General features: G+C 33.7%; 1 protein-coding gene across 1 annotated transcript in view; it reads right to left on the reverse strand.

Annotated features, from left to right (window-relative positions):
- The window catches only part of WDR27 (WD repeat domain 27), a 142,190-nt gene that overhangs the window by 99,000 nt on the left and 19,863 nt on the right, over positions 1-23,327 (reverse strand). Inside the window, exons 16-20 of the mRNA XM_067294573.1 lie at positions 20,565-20,654; positions 14,645-14,766; positions 13,920-14,053; positions 6,311-6,408; positions 5,904-6,025 (exon numbers count right to left, since the gene is read on the reverse strand). Of these exons, the coding sequence (XP_067150674.1) occupies positions 5,904-6,025; positions 6,311-6,408; positions 13,920-14,053; positions 14,645-14,766; positions 20,565-20,654 (566 nt within the window). The remainder of the gene's footprint in view (positions 1-5,903; positions 6,026-6,310; positions 6,409-13,919; positions 14,054-14,644; positions 14,767-20,564; positions 20,655-23,327) is intronic.

Genomic DNA, 23,327 nt, shown 5'->3' on the forward strand with positions numbered 1-23,327 from the left:
AGAAAACAAGTTCAAAGCCCCATCTAATTACTGCCACCATTTTCTTCTCCAAGGAAGGAGAAGAAAAACCAGTAGGAATGGAGAGACTCACGCCTCACCTGAAAAACAGCTTACCAATTAGGAACCACTGCAGCAATTTGTTAGCCTACAATATCAAATACTTCACATATTTATTCCATGTACATATAGTGTATGTGTACGTACTCTATGTTCAACTGCAATATTTCACAAATAAACTGCTAACAAGAGTAGAGATTATTTTGCATAATTCAAATTTCAGGTAAAGGACAAGATTCCATCAACTGTACTTACACAGGATGCAGATTTAGTATCTCAGTAAATGATACAGTGTGATTTTATAACCTATTTACAGTCAGGAAGATTCAACGGATTCCTGTTAAAGAAAGATACACTGTAGCAAGTAATAATTCAGTAGGGCGGTTCATCATCTTCAGCATATCATTACTGAATCAATGCTTCATCACAGCAGTAAGTGCTACTAACACAGTGTGTGCTATACTTTAGTAAACTTACAATGACATTTCTGACCACTTAATGGTCATTAAAGAATCCGGGATTTTTTTTTTTTTGTGTGTGTGTGTGTGTGTGTGTGACCTTAATGGTTTCAGCTGGTGCATTCTGGCCAGATTTCAAGAAGAGTAACTGTAATGAATTATACTCTGGCTTCACTGGAATCAGTGCAGATTTTGATAAGCAAAGCAATAAAGATGAGGATTCCCCAATTCTTGAGGGACAGAAGACTTTTATATTAACTTTATTTAGCAGGCACCAGAGGGAGATTTTCAAAATTAGAAAAGAGAGTAAGGCAACCAGTTCTTAGAATCAGCTGAAGTCTGACACTTAAATATTTGAACATTCCTTTGAACATTTCCCTAAAGTTTATTCTAAATATCTGTAGCGCCATACACATAATCTGCAAGAATCTTTACAGAAACACCAATTCTGAAGTAGGTCATATGCATGTACAAGCAATAAAACAAGTTCATCTAACTTTTGTTTCCAATCTATCCTTCTGGATGAGTCAGTTATTTAGACATAGCAATACTTAATATTTTCTAACTATATTTTCATTTTTAGAGTACTAAAATTCTAGAAGGAACCAAGATTCACAAACATCCATTAAAAATGGGCTCCACCAAGTAATAATTAGCACCCCATCATCTTCTAAGAAATATATCTTATAACAGAAATATAACACCCCATCATCTTCAAAGAAATCTATCTTATAACAAGTCTCACAACATTTCCTGCTAAACTGTTCTGGAGAAAGGTTCAGAATACTGTTCTGCTACACATCAGGCAACATCTGCTGTAAAGGGGGCATATTCCAAATGATAAAACAAGCTTAATTAAGTTCTGTGCTGGCTGAGATAAACCTCATGCATTGCCAAGTCTTGCAAACCATCTCCAAAAGGCCCCAAAAGAACAATTTAAAGTCAAAGGCATTACATCACAAGTTGTACATACTTGCTTACAGGTACTGCTGTCCAAAACCAGCAATAACTGAAAGTTATGCTGTTACCTTATGATTCTAGAATATCCTATATCTGTAATAGTTAATTTGTTAAAAGATTTCTCCCACACTTAATTGGACTTTATCTTCATTAGTGTTTTTTTACAAAGACCTTCTAAATATTTTATTTTTATTTATTTTTTTTACAAATCTCCTGATGATCCCCATATACTACTGTTCAGTTTACATCACTTAGCAGTCTTGGAACATGGGAACTGGTTTACTTTAGCATGAATCTAGACCAGAAGAGTATACCTAATGCACTGCAATCACTAATGAGCATTTAGTCCACAAGTCCAGGCTACGGGTAGTCCAAAGCAAAGCCTCCATAAATTTTATTCTGTGAGCACGGGGTCCTTGGCATCAACTATTTCACTCCACAAATCTGCTTCTGTTGAACTACTCCACTAGGTAAGGTAGTGACAACCATACACTCCAATGTGTTTTACACTCTAAGTAGGACATAATTTACATGTAGCTGACGGGCGAGTGAAGAGTTAACAGGACTGAAGTTTGTCAATTGATACGCAGAAGAACTGATAGCACAAGAGCTGACGTGCACAAAGCTGCTGAACAGAGGACTTAACAGGACTAAAGTCGTCTACCAACCGATATGCGCAAGGATTGATATGCGCAAGGCTGCGGAATGGCAGCATTAACAAGACTGAAGAGGTCTGCCACCTGGAATCTGCACGGACCCCCAGGGAGGGAAGAAGCAATACGGAGGTGTTGTGGTCTTGCCTCGCTAGCAGGGTCCTCCCAAGCAGACAAACAGACAGTCCTGTGATTGCGAAACTTGCTAAAAGTCAGCAAAAGCAGTGTTTGCCCAGAGCCCCAGCCGTATAAAAAGAGACTTGGGAGCTAGGAGAGTTTGAGCAGGGACGGGAACGTGACCTGATCATCCTCTCCGGCTGGACCGTGAGTATCCCCCCCCTCCCCTTTTCCTGGGACGCTGGGTTAAGGTAACTCCTCGAGGTTGAGAGTCCTCTCACTAGGAGAGTGAACAGGAAAGCTTTCAAGTAGGGATAAGCAGTCCTTCCCATTAATAACGCAGTAATCGACGGTTTCAGGTTATCCTTTCTAAATTAGTAACTGATGGTTTTGTGTTATCCTTCCTAAATTAGTAATCGCATTATTTTAATGGATGTTACTAATCCAAGAACTTGTGTGAGGAAATAAACATCTTTTTTATTATTATTATATTACTGTCTCAGTCGTTGCTATCGAACCTTCATAGCATGACAGCGTGACAGTAGCATCCTGCATATTTTGACAAGTATATAAAATATTTTAGCATATTATCTTAATGCATTGATTTACATTTACTCTAACAGTTTTAAGATATACAACCATAACAAAATAATTGATTAGCATAATCTTCCTTTGGATTGATTTACTTTGAAGTATTAATTTTATATAACTGAAAAAATAATTGATAAACTTGATCTACAAGTCTCCTTAAAAATGCTCAATTTTCTTTGCCACATGCCTCTAGGTTTTCTCCCAAGTGAATACTTGTCCACAGCTTTAAAGTTTTTCTTGCTTAAATAATCCAAAGCCACTCAGCTGACTGGGCAAAAAGAAAAGACAGAACTCCAAGCCTATATGTGTTACAAATAGTACTGAAATAACTAGCACAATTTTAAGTGTTTTACCAGATCACATCTCTCAGGAAAACCCACAAAGAGTTATATAAAAGTAGCATTAAGGAATAGTTTTAAACTCACAGAAGCAAGGACTTTTCAAAAGGGAATTAAGAGCCATACTCAACCAAACCTAATACAATAGATATCCCAGCATGTATTGTATCATAAGATCACCAAACATTCAAATCAGTGTTCAAGTAACAGAGAAGATCAGTGATGAACATTTTTTAAGTCATCTATTTCTGTTGCAAAAAGGCCTATACTACTAAGCAAATAGATTTTGTTTCTGAAGTTTCAGAATAAATCAGATTATTTCAGATTCAGCTTTAGAGGAGAACATTTACATAAGACTCCTATAAGACGACTAACCTGTGACTAACCTAAATACCCACAGAAGACTCACATAAGAGTAAGAATAACCTATCAGCTACAACTCATTTTATATAGATTTAATTGCACTGAAAGCATAAATGAAAGAACTCTCCATGGATATTATATACTTTTCTAAATTAAATACTTCCAATTAGAATTATGATTTCACAGGAAAACCTTCTCCAGAATTCATGAAAGTTTGTAAAAGATCACCCACTGGAGAATGGCTATCATAACTGGCTGCCTCTAGAATGATCAGCCAAACTTATCTTGAAATGCTGTGACTGACTTAAGATACACAGAAGTATGTAAACTGAGTGCCCTCAAAAAACAGTCAGTGTAAAGAAGCTGTAAAGAGGAATGGTAAATGCACACTAATATCTGGGCAACAGTGTTCCCCTCAATTCACACCACCTTTCCCCAGTTTTCCTTTCAGTGGTTTATCAAAGACTGTGAATCCATGATTTCTCCCTGATGATTTTTACTTGTGAGCCCTTAGGATATGACATAGTGTATTTCCATCATGCCATACCTGGATATGACACGTTAACTTAATGTCAACATGACTGAAAAGAAGGCTGAAAGGAGAAGAATGGTGAAGATCATTAAGCCTTCAAGTACACAATCACACATTGAAAATTATTACAGTATTATGGTACAGTAATTTTCTCAAAGGACTTGCTTTCAACCTCGTGTTAAGCCTAAAGGACTGGCTTTGATTAGGATTAGCTTCTATGGATATGGACAGACGAAAGAACTATAGCTCAGCTTAAATAGACCCTTTCTCAAGAGGAGACATAAATGTTTAGGGACACAACTGAAAGACCCAAGCATTTAAAAAATGTAAATAAATAGCCCAGGTTTCCATCACAGTGAAAATTTCAGGTAATACACAGATGTGCATGGACAGGACTACTGGTATTGCTGAGTTAATCAATCAGATTTTGGTGTCAAGAAACATTCTGAAACAATGCAATAAACAATTTGAGAGGATTTATTGAGATATGCTTCCAGTAGCAGAAAGTACTTCATAAAAGAAAGGAGAGAGAAATTTGAAGGAATAAAATAACCACATGCTTTATGAGTTCTATCATAATTTTGTAAAACCTCAGTATTTTTTCAGAACCTCTGACAAGCCTTTTCCCAGTTTTTATCCCCATGAAGCCAACTGATAGCTAGATATACTGTCTAACCTATGACTACTTTACATCACAAAAGCTAAAATGGAAGAAAGTAATTTTCATAACAGAAGAAAGAGGATTGACAGTGTCCTGAGAAGAACAATAAAATTCCTATCAGATAATAGACTGATTAAAACTAATACTGTTCTCACTTCCAAGATATTCTTTTCTTACATTGTCTTTAGGGTCAAGAAATTGAACAAAGCCTTTAATCTCACCTTCTTTTTCAGCTTGCACAGCTGAGGAGCTTGTAGTCACCTCTACTTGTAAGAAATTCATTTGGTGAATTATATATAGTGCAGTTATACTGCAGAGAACAACTTTGGGCAATGGCAATTAGCTCTGAAAATAGCCATTTGCTATTACAGAAAAGATTTGTTAGTTGTTTTTTTACTTTTAATTGATAGAAAACTGAGCATATCAGTTAATGTAGAAATAATCAAAGCCAAAAGTCTAACTCGGCCCCTCTTTCCCATGTTAGGAGCAGAAGATTGGAAGAACACTTAGCCCCTGAGGTAAGAAATACCCTTCATAACAATATATAACAATTTTGGCACAAGCTAAATTAACACAGAGAAATCTAGAACAGCCTAGAAAAATCATAAGAATTTTAAAACTGTCTTCATTTCCCCATGCAAGAACTAACTGTTAGATCGGTTTCCTCTTGGTCATAAAATCTTTTGAGTTCTCAAAATCTTTTGAGTTCTCAAAATTCAGTATGAATGTTACCTAGCATCTACATTAATATTGCACCAAATCAATGTGGAAGATTCTTTCTGTTACTAAAAAGGATGTTAAAAAATGCAAGTTGAAAAATAAGAGAAGTGTTAACAGCTATAAAAATGACTAGGTTATCACAAAGATTTTACATAGTTACAATTAATAGTTCTTGCTGGACTGTAATATTACAGTCTGGCCCAAATAAGACAAAGTGTGATCTATACTGCCCTAATGGCAGAGCTATTCAGTCAGCTCTCACTGCTCCCTGCTTTCCACTAGAGAAATAGTGAGATCTTGTCTACAAAGGTGCCTTTATCACACAGACTTATAACCTTGTCCATCCTCCCCAACATATAAACTCTACTGATTAGTGTCAATTACATTTTTAGCCTTCAATTATTTTGTTGATAGAGTTGTAGTGGTACTACAGATATTCAATAAAACATATACCTTATTTTGGCAGATCTGATGAACTGATCTAGAATGAACCTCTGGTATTACTGCTGTGCTGCAGCCTGCATTGAGGTCAAAAACTTCCAGTGCTCGGTTGCTACCAGCTGTAAGTACAATATCTGTAAAGTTCTCTGTGTTAAAGTTAAACTGATCTAAAGGAACAGGAGCATATAGATATACAGAAAGACAAATAACTAGGTATCACGCCTCTTTTGTACTTAGTGCTCTATGAGCAGCAACAAAAAACTTACAATCCTAATAAATTAACTTCCAAGGCTAAACTTCAATATCATGAAAAAGTATTTCTACTCTTATAGGAAAAGACTTCCAAACAATCAAATACTAATTATTTTAACCAAAGTTATTTCCATTCCAGTCTACAGATCTAATTTGCCATAGGATACAGGAGTAGAAATCATTTACTGTTGAAAGGCTGGTGATCTCCATTGTGGAAGCCATAGGAAATTTCTGAATCAATTTGCAAACACTTCTCTGTTTGTATCTGCAAAAAATGTCAAATGAATGTTAGTGCTAATAAAATAAGTTACAATTTGTAGCCACCAGTAAACTCACATTGGAATCATTAACCAAACTGAAATTTCTTTTTTTAATTATTAGAAATTAAAGCCATAGAAATTTTGATTTGTTGGTGACCTCTATAAAAAACTGATAAGAACTCATTCAGATGAAAAGAAATGTGAAATTCATATATATAAATCAGATCTCCCATCACCATAAAATATTCAAATAATCCTGCCTGTATCTTGAAAAAGTTGGAGAGAAAGAAATTTTTAAAGTACCTATGATCAAAAAACAGAAATACCACTAATTTTAGTACAGCATTTCATGTGCTGATTATAGGGGAATTAAGAAAGAGATAATGAGCAGAAAACAGTGAGGAAAGAATAATTTCCACTTAGATGGGAATGGAACAAGGGGCTGATCACACACTACTGAGGAATTAGGCCTTCCAACATGCACTGAACTCCTTTAGGTCCTGTGGCATATCTGCCAGCTTCATGGAGATGCTGCAGATACTCCAAACCTACAAAAAAGCTTTCAGAATGGCTTCAGACTTATTTATATTACACAATGCAGAACCGTGTTTCTGATTCAATTTGATTAGGTCCTTCTGTTTACTGAGATATATCAGCACAGACAACAAGGACATGATCTTAAATCCATGGAAGTCAACAGAAAAACTCCCTCCAGATTCAGTGTTTTGACTCAAGCCAAATCTGACTAATAAGTATTAATACAATTTAGAACAAGCTTAAATGGCTTATAAAACTAGGTGAAGTGTATGTGTATGTTGGACAAGAAGAATGTGGTTTCCTTAGCAGAAATGATCAAAGGAATATAAACAGAGTTGTTAATAACCTCAAAATTTCTACACTGTATACTAACAGACACTTCCAAACATTAAAATAATCCAAATATAACTGCAAGTAGTATACTTCTATTTTTGTATATATTTCTAAAAACAACACAGAAATCTATGTGACGCACTATTATCAGAATTATTGTTCCTTTCCACCAGTGCTAACAGTTTTAAAAATTGAGATTCATTTGGCAAAAGCAATGTTTATCAGTAGTATCCACTGAAAAGAAAAATGATTAATGCTTTGCTTTTGCTTTTCTTCGCCATTTTGAAAGAACGGTCTGCTGAGCAGTCCCAGGTGGTCATTACAGCTATTTCAGCCACAGTGGTGTAAACCACAGTGTTTTGTAATTTAATTCAAGAACCTTTTGTGGTTTCCAGAAGTATTTTATCTGATTAAACTACAAAAATAAACTGCTCAAGATTCAGGGACAACTTTATCTCCATTTTTGGGTAAAGATATCTAAGCTAGCTTTAAACAAGCTGATTAAGATAACAGGAACAATCTAATCAAGGTAGCATGAAACTTCCTCTGAGCTAATTTACCCTGCTGAAAAAGGCTTACTGAAACCGTTAAGATTGTTCCCAACCCTGAAATCAATTGTTTCAAGCTAGCTAAAGTATCTCTCTTCTACACTGCAGTCTGCTACATGGATACCTCATTGGGTCTTTCCCAGATAGAATTTCACCCACAAAAAAACCTTCAACCAACGCTGCAAGGAGAGATTCATCAAACACAAGTTAGGACAAAACCGAACCACAAAGCAAAATCGAAAAAATAAAAACAAGAGTACCTATTAGCAGAAAAAGAGGAATTTTAGTCCATTTAAGACCTTCTACTTTTTGGACAGAATGTATTTACCACATATTTACTATACACATTCAATTCAAAGTGTAAATCAACTAAAATTAAGCCAGGTAGCAGGGACTCACTGAGCTGGATACTGTATACATTGGTAAGAAAAATGTTCTTATTTGTTAGAGATTAAGGTTTATATAACAATTTTGCTTACCTTTCATTGCTTTAATAACACCTCCATAAACTAAGAATAAAGAGGCAACATAAAAGGTAGATAATCTCTGATTGTGGAAGGAAGGTATTACATATTTTAAACAGACCCAATATGAAAGTGTAAATACCACTCATTTGCAATATGTAAGAACAGAATTGAGGATTAAAATGTATGTTGAAACTTAAGCAAAAGTGCACAGTCTACATTTTCAGTTAAAATAATTTCCTGTTTGCTGTAGAAAAGATGGTTATACATTGTTTGTTGAGGGATTAATCTGAGGAATTAATCCATTAAAGATCAGAAGGTATTGTAATGTTTATCAAGGTAAAATCTCAAAGAGCGCACAATGAGAAAGCTTTTTAGACCACTGAAAGAAATTACAGCTATCAGTCAGAAGGTGCTTTTAACAATAACTGTGCTTATCACTGCAGATAATCTACAGGAACTGATTTCTATGGATATAACAAGGGTTGCTTTGTAAGTAAAACAAAGGAGATAATAATGAAAAGGGTAAGAAATCTTCAAAAGTAAAGAAAAAAGATTTTATTTTTCCACCAGAAATGAACTGCGAAAATAAAATTAAATACAACAAGGATAAAGAACTCTATCTCATGTCTGGTTAACTTCCAGAAATAAATTTTCCAGTTTGCCACTAGTGAAACTAATTCCCTTCTTGCAGGATTTCCAATACAAAGGCAAATACAAAAGACAGTTATAAAGTTGTTTTCAGCTATTACAAAACACTATGACAAGCCCTAGAAAATGTGTCACAGATGAGGACCAAGAGTGGGAAGCATGTATAGGTCAAATTCCAGCTCTCAAGTCAACTGGGGAGGCTATTGTAACATAAACAGGCCCTAAAATTGTCTGGATTAGACAAATATCTCCTCAAGCCATGGAAAAGCTTGTAATCAGGACAAAAAATGGCTGAAAAGTATCTTACCACTACTTTTATCCCAGATCTCCAAATCTGTGTGAAGCATATAATCTCAGTTTACAATCCTATATATCAATTATCCAAATAAAATCACATTTGTCTTGACATATTCAAAACTACACTTCTGTCTTCCTTTAATGCCTTCAATTATAATTCTGCTAACGTGACTGCTAAATGACTGATCTGCAAAGCCCATGCTTTTGGCATGTAATCATTTTTGGGGAATACATTTACAGTATATAGCTATTTTCAGGAGACTGATATACCTTCAGAATCAATAGGTAAAACTGGATTCTAAGATACAAACATTTCCTGCCATGATTGCAGAGGCTGAAACATCTACTTTCTAGGAGATTTGAAGTCCTTCACTGAAAGCATTTTTCTGATAACCCAGAGATAAAATAGTAACATTTTCATGACAGACAAAAAAACTTGCAGAATATGTTACTACACTAAAAACACAAGAAGAATAAGCACCCAGGGAAAAATATACAGCTTGATTTAAATCTAACATTTAAAGTTTTAAGGAAAACAGCAGCATGCCAACATCAAAGCCAAAACTAAGGCACAGACCAAACACCATCCAAACACCATAAGCATAAAAAATCATGAGGTTTCAGGCTATGAAAAACATTTTAATATGTGCTGTAAAAATTAAGCTTTGAGCAGCAATCCCATTATACATTTACAGACACAGCCCTGAGCTCAGTAAATCAGTTGCACAAAAAGGAAAAAAAAAATTTTATTTTCTAAAAGGCTTGTAATTTGTCATAACTGCAAAATATTAACTCCTCCACTATGGAGGATAATGGAAGTTATTCACTGACCAAATGTAATGAATCTTAGAAAAAACAAAGGAAATGTATGGGAAAATTTAAAGCATTTAGAGATAGTAGCTGTTTCTAACATTGTTAAAAACCATCTTATGATTCAGGTACTTCTCATCTAGTTCTCATTCTGTTCCTGACAAAAAACAGAGTGTTTAAGTTTTTTGAACAAATGGCAAAAGGTCACAGCAAATAAGCTTAGAATATTCTTAGTATCATAACGCTGAATCAGGTCTGTGGAGTCCATTTATTTAAGAAATTTAAATTAGCTTAAAGTGGTTCACATTAAAATAATGATCTTGTAAACATTAACACTACAGAAGTACCTGAAATGAACAGTCTCCTTTTTAGCGCACTAAATTTTAAGCCCACTAACCATGGCCTCTTCATTATCCATCTCTAATATGTGTTGGTATAGCTTCACATTTCATCAGAGTAGACATTTTAGCATTATTTCCCACACTGTATGTGTGTATCATTATTACAACCTGTTGCTAAATATACTGGCTTTAAAAGGCAATGTTTCTACTACTAAAACATTGTTTCTCCATTTTAAACTCCATTCATATTGCTCATTCTGTTCTTTAAAACAACACATCAAGCTGACTATAAAAATGACATAAAAATCCATGGATGTTTTGTCCTCCTCAAATTCTTATATGATTTAAAGGTAATTAAGAACTGGAGAAAAAAAAAACAACTTAGTAGCAAACGGTTATACATCTTCATAACAGCACACACAACTGCTGATGAAAACAGTGGAAATTTAATAGTCAGTAATTTTGAAGAATGTAAAGAAAATTGTTTAGAGAGTGAATCATTTTGAGATTAATCATAGACTCAGGAGTCAGGAGATCTGGATTCTATTGCCAGAACTGCAACAAATATCCTCTATGACATTTGAAAAGAACATTCTTTTTCTCATTTCCACTTCTCAACTCCACATTTGAAAATGAACCAATATTTAACCATTTTATTAAGTCATTGTGATACTTAGTTAATTTATACTTATAGAGAGCTCTTTGAAAACTCTGTACAGAGAAGTACTGATATGGTCATTGTATTGTCTTCACCTCTGAAATAGAGTGGCAAATCATCAGTTAACCAGACTGCATTGCCATGCTCTTCTAATTAAGAGAATAAAGCGTTCAATCTAGCGTCTTCTTGAATCAATTTCATTCAAGCATTCTTCCAAACTTGACTCAGAATGCAGAATGAAAGAGTTGTGAGAAACAAAAGTAATTATGCAGTGTTTCATAAAAGAAAGAAATGCTGGAAAATAAACTGGAGGGAAGCCACAAGAAAACATCAAAGCAAATTAACCTTTTGTTAATACCTTTTTTTTAATATAACCAGGCCTCAGACTGGGTTGTGGATTTGTTGTAATGTCTACAATTGTATGCGTGGTCTTTTGTCATTATATTAATATCCCAGAGATTCTAATGGCATGTTTTTGAGTTACTGTTCATCCACAAAGGAATACTGAGAGCATGGCAATATCAAAAATACTGCCATAAGCACAACCCTGTATACCTGAAGAGCTTTAAACTAGAAGAACACATACTTCCAAAAAATAACAGCAGCAGCACAGACCGAAGTAGAAGTTCAGTGCCCAAGACCATGCAAAATTGCTTGGATGGGTTCTACAGCTACACCAAGTTCCATATTACTTGTAGTATCTGAACTAACTGCCTTCAAGGTAGTTCAGATAAGTCTTCTGCAACAGTAAGTGCAGTATGCATGTTCCTCCAGTTATTGGATACCCGTGCCTCCTAGATGAAAGTATTTGCATAAAAATATGGAGATATCTAGAGCTGGTACAATACATGCCACAAGAAAAAAATCGTTATCAAAGCCCAAGCTCCCAAAAATAGAATGGAAAAAAATATTTTAACTGAATATTTTTAACTAAATTTTAAAAAGGAAAAATAATCAGCATAACAGGGATTTAAAAGATCAGAATATTAATTTATATCTTCTTTCTTCTAAGTTCCTCCAGGATTGCCTGTATTTATGAGTTAAGGATGGTATGAGATAAAGATTTGCTTGCCTCAGTTTCCCAAAATCATTTGCTTATGCTATGGATAGATTTCAAGCGTAACTGGAATCAGGAATCACCTTTCCTAACCTTCCAGGTTCCTCCTATACTTTGTAGCCTTTTCTACAGGCTAAACACTTTGGAACATAAGACATCTGTAGAACCAGTCAAGACAGAAAGTCAAGGAAAAAAAAGAGTCTTTTCAAAGGAGACTGTGTATTTATTCTATTATTTACTTTTCATTATATTCTATTAGTTTTACCTTTCTAATGCCATGTATATACTATAACATCAGAGCAGGAAATTCTGCACTCCTTAGCATATAGTTTTCCAGTCTATTAGCTATATTCCCATCCCAAAGAGAGTACATGACTAAAATCACAAAAATAAGAGCCATAGCAACTCACTCCATTAAGAATTTTGACCAGAAATGAAGATTAAGGAACCACTGGCCAGTGGGTTAACTGTAAAACCAAGCAGGTGACTGGGTCTTGAAAACAACAATTAATTCATCATTTTGAACAATTTATAAACAGAAGTTAAATTAGATGATCATAATAATACATTAGGTACTTTTTCAAATAAGAGGAAGCTTCTGTTCTTAAAAAAGTGTATTTTACAGAGCTGATATAATTTGGCAGCTTTCTCTTTTTGTTTTTTGTAGGACTGTTTAAAGTTTCAGTGAAGTTCCACCTACCAAGTTCATGCTTCAATTCAAGAAAGCACTACTATTCAAGAAAGCATTTAGGCCTGTGCTTAATGTGTTTTTCTGAACAGCTGCCAAACATGCAAGGAAACAGTCCAGTCTTTCCCACCTGAGGATGTGGCCCAATACAATTGAATATAATGAACCAATACACTATTCACAGTATCACCTAATAGACTTCAGTGTTGTAACCTTAATTCTGTCTGTCCTTCCACTCAAAATCTCTAGTGGTAAGATAAGACAAAGGAAAAAAACATCTCTTCAAGATTTTTTTAAACAGTATTGTGTCTAAGCATACATACATACACGCATACATATATATATATATGCATATTTGAATTTAATAAGTTCTTGTATACAAAAGTATTGCTGAAAACCAGCAAGAGCAAATAAAGAACAGAGAATTTTAGTAAAAGGGTATAAGGACAGTTTTAGCTCTAATTATATGCCAAAAGATAAGAAAAGTTATAGCAGATATTTAATAAAAGGACTGAATCCAAGTCAGAAAGATAGAGCCACTTAAAGATAAACAGAACAGTGTCAGTAATAAGTGCATGAAGGATGTCTAATAATGATGAAATACAGGGACAAGGTAGGTTAATAAGAGAAGTAAATAGATACAATATAACATGGAAAGTCAGTGAAAATGATGGAAGTGATATACTTCCATTTGACAGAGCAAGGAAGAAAACAGTCACACTATGTTGCATTCTCCAAAAGAAGAGGTATTCAGAAATATTCCCATAAGAGAAGGATTTGCAATAGTTATTCAAAAGTAACTAAGACATTAAGCAGGCAGAAGGTAAGGCTCAAAAGGCAAAATTGTAACTGTAATAGTAAAATAGTGAATAGTAAAACAGTAAAATACATATATATATATTTGCACCAGATAAGGTATGAACCATAAGAAATTATCTAACATTACCTATTTATTCTACTATGCCAGAACAAATTTATTTTTAAAATTAATGTTTATTATTTGTTCAAATCATATTTTTCTTCTTTAATATTCTCGCTAAAATAGCCCCTCCACCATCACCATCCTCCAAAAAATCCCAAACTGAATAGTACAAGTACTTTCACTGCTCTGTTAACGAGAAATTTCACTCACCGTTTTAAGTCATCCTTCACTGTGTCAAGATAGAAACTTAATAGATGAAATTCAGCTCCACAACACAGCAATATAAATGTATCCATATAATAAAACTGTGCAAAGCGTACAGATTTATGGAACTTGTCTTTACCCTGAAATTCAAAGTAAATAATTAAGAACGGATTCCAGCATACTGAACATTTTTTGTCTGAATTTCCAGCACTAAGGTGTAGTCCCCATGTATCTATCATCCTGACCATATGCCAAAAGGTTAACCTATTGTGTAGTCACCCTTTCTATTTTCAATACCTATTAATCTCAAGACAAAATTTTCATTCCATTTAAATTAATTGGCAGTAACTTTAACAGTATCTGCAATCAATTGAGTTCACAATATGATCTAGCTTCATACACTAAACTTCCATTTGAATTGAGGAGAAGACTATAAAGTCAAGCAGAGCTGAGCCAAAGAAAACAGAAAATATTTAGCAGACATTAAACCCAAAACTTCCAGACATACCCACTAGGTCTGGCAACCAAATTTTTTTGTTTTCACAAATTGTCAAGATGAAAAGTCTGATTTGCAGTCAGTGATGACCACCTAGATCATAGTATCAATCGGAATCACTGCCACTTAGTAGTTCTGAAAGACCTCATGTTCCTTCTACAGACCCATTAAAATGGAAGTAGATTAAAATGCAGAAGTGTCCTCTGTGAACCAATTGACATGAGTTTCTCATTACCAGAAGTAGGGCAGGTTCTTTACTGCGGACTGACCAGATCCTTAAAGTTCGGTCTTCTGATGCAGAAACTAACCACTTCTTGTCATGACTCCAGCCAACAGAGGCAACTGCACCATCATGACCTAATAAAAATAATAATCGAAATATCATAAAGTCTGTTTCTTGCATTTATACATTTCTCCAGAGACAAATGTATTGTTTTAATATAATTATACAAAATATTAAAATATAATTTAAATATATGCTTCAAATGGTTGGATTAAAATAGGTAACAGTAAACCATTCATTGATCTTTTCTTCCACCAAAAAATGTTGAAAAATGTCTCTCATTTTAATAATCAACCTTCACAAAATTAAATAAGGTCAGAGAAATGTCAAGTTATTCTACCTGAACAATCATACGCATTTGTATGACATTGCCTCCATTGTTATAAGGGAGTTCATATGAAAACATTATAACAAATATAACAGTAAAGGACACACCTATCTTTTACAGACATTCATATTTTAAAAGAATAAATTAAAAAAAGTTTTAAGCAAAAATACAGTATTACTCAAAAGAAAAGAAAAGAGAATTTGAGTATTACATTGTAATAAAATTCAATGTTATTATATTAAAAAATAGACTGTGGAAATCATTTAAGATCTTTCAGTATTTGCAATACATTTTTGTATTTTATTCATTAGATTTTTATTACTAAGCTACTGTTGTTGTACAGCAGCTTCTGCAGGACTGTCTCATTAGTTAAAAGAAGATAAGTACATGCTTAAAAATCATAAGTTAAAGTTCTATAATCTTAATAATAAAAAGTTTCTGCAAGAATCAGACAGTTGTCTGATCAGTATGTTGGTATCATACAGGTAAAAAAATATTAGAAACTTGCAAAGAGACAACTTTAGAAGCCAGAAATACCATCCAGAAGTTAAAATTATTAATTTTCTCATTTATAACCTAAAATTATTTTGATGCTGATCAAAAAGTTCTGAAAAAGAAGAAAATATGTCAAATGTAATTAACATCCTTTGGCCCCTATTACTGTCCTAATTTGTCCAGATTGTCAGATCTCAGCCTAAAGAATTTCACCTAACCTTAAAACATTCAAAGTGCTTATGCTGCCCTCTTGTGCACATTTTCTCTTTTTTAGTCAACTGAAGTTTTATATAAAATATTTAAATTATTTTAAATTGATTACCCTTGCTGTAATTTATCTCAGCAATTAAGGCTTTCTCTGATAACATATATCTATTAAAAGGCTTATAAACAAGAAACTTTAATTCCCAATTACAAAAGACCTGTAACATTTTCACCAGAAAATTACTGAAGTATTGCATAGGTACATCTATCAGTATTAAATAAATAATGAAATATATCGAAAACATTATGATTTATGGTTGAAACAGCATGCCTATTATAAGTTCTTATTTTCTTTTCACACTACACAGCGTAATCTTTCAAGTATAATTTCACTGCCACTATTTATTCTTGAGGCAAAGGCATTATTGTGGGGCTTTGGTTTCATAAAAACATTTGGAAGCCTTGAATTATCTGCATGCAAAAAAAGGAAAAAATATTTATCAGAATATACAAAACAGATTTTCAAAGTGGTAAGAAACATGAGAAACTAGGAAAATCTGAGGTTTGGAAAATTGGAAAAGCAATGCAAAAAGCTGAAAATCTCTGCACTCCAGGTCCCCCAGTCCCAAAGCACAGTGAAGATGATGCCAACTGGCTGGGAAGAGACCAGTAAGCTTCAAAACAGTCTTTACTCAGGGTTCCCCATTCCTGAAGCACATTGAGAAGGACAGCAGCCGGCTCTGTAGAAATTCTTCAAAAGGGCCATGCTAGCTGTAACCCTTTTAAAGCTGGTCAGCATTACTTGCACTTCACAATAAGGCAGAAGCACCTGAAGAGCCAACACTGAAGAGGAACGGAGAACTACTTCAACTCTAACTGATCACTTCAGCTAACAAAACTGAACACATTAGGCTTATAACACAACTGCTTTTGTTATACCACTCCTCTGTGATGCATTATAAAAATGTGTTTTTAAATAATCACATATATTTAGAAGCTCATGCTGCCTTCAAATTTTTTAACCCAAATGATACATTGCCTTTTCTTAAAAAAAAATTTACATTACTATTGATTTAAACTCTGAATTAGAGTCATTCATCATGTTTTTAATGAAAGGAAATACATTTATTATGGATAGTACTTCATAGCAGATTTCCTGATAATCTGAGCTGTCCAGAAAGAACTACATGAATTAAATAAGCACACAACAGATGAGCTGCAGTTCCTACCACCCTAGAGTACAGTGTCTTACAGTTTCATATTTATGCTGGTTTTGATAAGAACTGCAAACACAGTGCAGCTTGCATTCTTGTGCTTACCGAAGAGCTTGAAGTAGGATGTGGTTTACAAATCTTTTCATACTGTGCATCATAAAGAAAAAAGATAAACACTAATAGAGCAAAGCCAATCATTAGTAAAACAGTTGAGTAATAACTCATATTTTTTTTAAGGTAAGACAAACTAGTACTTGACACCTAAGTATTGGCACCAGAAACAGTTTCTCTGTAGTAGCATGAAGTTTGGTGCAGGTCTTTTTACTCTTCTCATCATAATAAATTAGTTCACATTTGCAGAGTACTGAAGTATTTTAGGCAGCTGAATTAGCATAGGAATCTGCACTCTGTGTGTTAAGCCACATACTTTAAAATACACCTTATAAAACCATGAGATTTTGTCTCATAGAAAGTTTTTAGCTAATAATGTTTCAAAACCTAAGAAAGTACTGATTCCTTTGTGATTTAGAGAGTAAAATAAAGTTTTCCTTCAAATTTAGAAACAAACATCTTCATTCTAATCTTTTTTCTTTAAAATATATCTTTTAGATCTATATTTTTTGTATTAAAGTTCATGTCTTCTGATAATGCCAGTACCAAATGAAGTCATTACTTAGGCATTATTCAGTATGTAGCAAGTATATGGAGGTAAAGATGCGTTAACATCAACGAAGCTAACAGCTTTCCCTGAGGTGAAACAAAGATACAAGCCAATTATTGCCAGTGCAAGAACAATGACTCCAGAAGAAAAAACTCGTGAAAAAATATCCAAGAAAGCAAAATGTCACTTTCTGCAGCACAAAATCTCCATATGCAGTCAAGCAAAACCAGCCTACATCTGATTTTTGATAGTGCTTCACATAAAGAGAAGCTGGATCTGCAGCAGACAGACAGCAAAGAACAGCTACAGAACTTATATGGTATAATGATAATTTATAGCCTCATGGAATCATTTTGCAAGAGTTATGTTCTACTTCAAGTTCAGAGCAGCCCTTCTATAAAAATCATCTTTTAAGGTTCTTGAAAGTAATTTATATCACAGCTTTTTCAGATTACTTAAGAAAAGTGTGCTATTGATCTAAAAGAGCATTGCTATTCTTTGGGCATAATTTTGTTAAGCTGCTATGTTCCAAATACTATAGCAGTGTTATATCATTTTTCATAGATACCTCATAACAGGTAAGAGAAGGGAATAAATAATTTTGATCTCTTTTGGCTAACTGTATTTTTTATAAATACTGAACTTCTAAAACAATGAGTACTGTTAAATATATTTCAGCTATATAGAGTCCCTTTGGACAAAATTACTGCTTTTGTTCCAGTACTGCCTAAGTAACAAAAATATGTTAATAAGACCTCAAAGCACTGTTTCTGGCTGCAGTTTATGTGACTTGCGCAATAAATTTGCTGAAATTAGTTGGTGATATATGAAGAAAAACATTTGTAAAAGTTTACGAACTTGCTATTGCACCAAAGACCATATTACCCTGCCCACAAGGCATATTTTCATCAGTTTCTCCCCGCAAAGGAAAATATGAGTAATATTATCTTCATTAGTGGCCACAATGCAGAACATGTCAGCCATTTCAAAGATTACAGGTTTGGGTTTTTTTAATGATCCGGAGTAAAACAGAAGTTTACAAGCTGAGGACTTGATTTTGCTGTGAACACTGTTAGACATAACACTTCAGCATGAGAAATACTTGTTGTGAGGATAACATGAAGTTTTGTTATTTAACAAAAAAATCAAAACTCAAAGCACACCAAATGGCAATGAATTTGCAAACCAGGCACATTCTGATAATAACAGAAGTGATGTCTGTCAGCTAAAAAGGCACTACTAATGCATGATACTGTCTCTTTTCTCCTCACAATTTGGCCTTTGCAGAGGGTTTGTGTGGAAGAATGGTTAAGCGAGAGAGGGCATGATCTGATTGGGATGAGCAATCCCGTTCTCAGGGTAAGGGAAGGAATGTAGGCCAAGGCAAGCGCTCCTTGCAGCGGCCTTGAGCACTACAAAAGAAGGTATTCATGAAACTGCTAAACAAGTCTGGACGGAACTAGGTTCCATAAAAGTCGACGGACCCCTCCGCGTGGACAGCAACCGTGCACCAATCATATATCTGCTGTAGGCGCGTGGACAGAAGCTGTAAGCCAATCATATAGCTATCGCTAGCACATGCTTATTGCTTGTCTATATATACTCTGTAAAAACTTGAATAAAGGGAGAACGACCACACTCATATTGAGACTCATCGTTACTCCGGGCCCATCCCCCCACTCCGACAGGTTTGATTCCAAATAAGAAAAATATCTTGGATTTGCCGCAGTAAATATTATGCTATTCCTCATGTTTGAAAACTACAGTCCAGGAAAAGCCAAATTCAGTGGTTTCATCAACACAACTGCTTTTGTTAAAGAAATTAAATTTCTTATGTTGTAGAATTTGTAGAGTGATGAACTTAATTTGAACCACAACATAGCTTTCCACAACTGGCTGCTATAGACTTGAAAAGTCCTTTAACATTGCAGTCTGTGAGACATGACTTTCTCATACAGAAATGTCATACAAAATGGTAGATGTTAATTTAAAGAATGGCAGTATCCTTTTGGTTCAAGGATAACAGTAATTAAAAGAACAAGATGATATTTTACTCTGTAAAATAAAATGACAAGCTTCTTAATAGTATTTTTTTAAAATAGTGCATGTCACAAGTATCAATAGCATTAGTATCAGGTGTTTTGTAACTTTTCCATTGATGCTGCTTTTTTCCATGGCTTCTTCTAAAAAATACAATGAAAATCTGTGAAAAATCACAGTTTTCAGAACTCAGCTTTCAGAATCTTTAGAATCTTTAGAATCTTTAGAAATAATGTTCTCAAATAATTGTAAATACTTTCTTTTTATATTTGGTAAGGTCTATTTATAAACAGCAGTCATTTTGCATTATAAACTTCACAGTAAATCAGTCCTGCTATATGATTTTTTTATAAGTCATAACATTTACTGTTATTTGCAATACTACAGATTGTTTTGTAGAAATTTAGAACTCATTTTTTTAAAAAGGTTCATTCATAATGTTATATATTTAGCACATGTGTACACTTTTCTAGACATGGTTTTCTCTACAGGAGTAGTCCCTTTCATTTCAAATAATTATTCTTCAGAAGTCTGGAACTGCAACTCAAATGCATTATTGACGAATCCCATTACCAAATTTTTGGCTAATCATCTATTACAATGTATTACTGTAATATACATTATCATTGCAATATATTGCCTTTATTATTTATATTTAACTATTGTATTAGACACAATGCATATTGCAATATACATTGTGATAGATTACTGTCATTTATAACTGAGGAAACTGAGAAACATGGAAAACCGGAAGGCAGTTTAAGTCTAGAACAAAATTAACCAATCAGAGAAATAACTTCTACATCCTGAAAGAAAAGAATCGCCATTTCTTTTCAAGGTGACATAAGTGGAATCTTTCCATTAATATGCCACTATAGGTTAAACTCATAATTATATACTATTCTTTAAAAATGTAATTTATAAATTTACCTGAAAAAACAGCTCGCGTATCAGTAAGGTTGGAATCAAATACCAGCACAGATTTGTCAGCCAGGCCGCAAGCCAGCAGCTCTCCATCCCCTGTAAGGAGATTGTCTAATGATTTACATTTGAAAGCAAAAAGGATCTAATATGTTGTTTCTTTAAATCATAAGAGTCACATATGTCACTACAACAAAACACACATGAGATATTCATTTCACTTGTTTAACACATTCTTTGTATGAATACCACAAACAACTTGTGTTTCAGAACTTTGTAGGAATCTGTACACAGTACTTTTTTTGCTATCTGGACATATTCTCACAACAGTTATTCAACACAAGGCAGAAATTCAGTTTTTACAAAAAGCTCCTGAAAAAATTAAGTGCAGAAATATTCAGCAGCCATATTAATCTACTTCCTGGCTTTCATTCATTTCTCTGTATCTTCATGTTAAAATTATATTGCATTTTCATATACATCAGAATAAAAAGCACATATTAAGTATTCTGGATTACTTCGTAAAGAAGATAAATTTCTTGTCAGCTTCATAAAGTAATCCTAAGAACTATCCAAGTGCAGTCAGATTATTCATTTGTATTGGTAATTAGCAGGGGTACACACTGACCAGATAGTTCCTAAATGTTTACCTAATTGAATTGCTTTGGGAAATTTAATTGTTCACTCAAATAATTTCCCTGAAAAAATATGAGAATAATATAAGAGCAAATAAATAAACAAACCAATGGGAAAATGGAAGAGTAGGGCAGAGAGAAAGAAGATAAAAGGGACAGAAAGGAAAGAAATGAAAGTTCAGAATTCAGATCAATGCTATTAGGTCCACTGTGAAAAGTAATTTTTGAAAGAGGTATCTCAAGCACCCCTTTCATAAAGCTCCTGAGCATCTGTGCAAAGGGAGAGGGAATATAAGGCATGCTTAACCCTTTATTCACCAAAGATACTCACTGCTATCCACTACCCAAGTACCATCCACCTTCCAGTTTCAGAATACTGTATTCCACATAACAACACGTTTTTTCCAAATAAATGAATTATGACTATATAAACAGATAAGAGAACTATATTTCTGATCTCTCAGACCCATCTATTATAAGTGAATTTAAAAAAGTTATACACAGAATGAGGTAGAAGTGTATGTTAAAAAGAAGCATTCCAAAATCTTCTTTTACGTTATCAATTACTAAATACATCAGTATAGTAGAATGGTAAAGAACTGCCTTATAAAAATATTTTTGATTTTATCTGACAAGCAGTATTTCAGTTGATTTTTTTTCCAAATACTAGTACTTGCACATACTAAACAATGCTTTTGAATTTCTTCACAAAAATAAGAGAACTAGCCCAGGACAAAATACTCAAAAAAATGTATGCCCCACGAACTCAAAGGTATGGAATCTTTGAACTAAAGAGTAGTGCTCTTCTTCAGATTTTTCCCCATTCCCTAAGGTTTTGAGAATATGTATCAATTCAGCAGGAGACCTGATTGGTATGCATATCAGGTAAGTGACCACACACATAATTAATAGTACATAAACCTTCTTGTGCATAGAGAGTGTGAGAAAATCACTTTGCTTATAATTTGGGAGGCTTGTTTAATGGAAAATCATCTTAAACGCTTAGGGAAACTCTGTTTTCTAATAGAGAGCAACAAGTCATACATCACAACATCTCCACTACTTCAACAGGATGTTCATTAAATCCAAGAGCATTTACTCCGTAGTACGACTTTACAACCTCATTTACTTAAGCTTTTTATTTAATTTTCTTTCTACTATGTTTAAAGATGCACATAAATATTATTCTGATTCATAGTTTACAAAGACCACTTGACAATGTTTATTTTCAAGTTGTAAATTTACAACAGAAGTTACAATGTAAAGCTAGGAACCATCTGGCAACACATACTACAACAATAACAACACCTCTTTATAAGCTTGCAACAATATGATCTTTTACTTCAAGAAAACAAACTCTGCATTTTTTTTTAACTTCATTTTGCTAAACTGGGGCTGTTCAAATCTCTGGAGAGACAGTATGAGAGAAAGAGATGTCCCTTCCTCAGGATAACTAAGAGAAAATTTATGCTTAAAATGTATTATCAAAACTACAGTGTTGCTTTTTTGTTAAAAAGAATCTTTACTTTTAAGGTCACACAACATTCCTAGAAATAAGCTTTCAGTAACTGATTTCTTTCATGAACATTAAAAAAAAATTCTTCCAGGTCTATAGGGAAAATTTATGGCTAGAAAATGTTTTGGAAAAGCTTCTGACTGCATCTAAGTTGATTTTATTTCTTGAAAGCTACTCTTGTCCTCAAAATACTTATAAAGATTCACATTTTTAAACACTTTGAAAATATCATGTTATGCAGAGTGTATGTTGACATAAGTAAGTATACACTTGGTAATCCATTTGACTGTTAATCTGAATCTGTTTCTGTATGATAATATTCATATGGATTAAGAATGATCAAACTTCGGGCATGACTCACTTCTCCAAAATATTTAAGAAAAAAATCCTTCTCTGGACTATATTCAAAAATTCATTTTTATAGTTTTAATATATAAAGACTGAATAATCTTTATATGAGAAATAGCAATATTCTGATTCTTTTGAAACAGAACTTCAGCTTTTATTAACCATGATGACACTAAGTAAATTTTTTAGAAAATAAACTTTCTTTGTGAAAGAAGCTGTTAGACTATTAATTTTCAAGATGTGGTGGAAAAATCTTAGAATGAGTCAAAAAGA

This window comes from Apteryx mantelli, chromosome 3, assembly GCF_036417845.1.
Source record: "Apteryx mantelli isolate bAptMan1 chromosome 3, bAptMan1.hap1, whole genome shotgun sequence".
NCBI lineage: Eukaryota > Metazoa > Chordata > Aves > Apterygiformes > Apterygidae > Apteryx > Apteryx mantelli.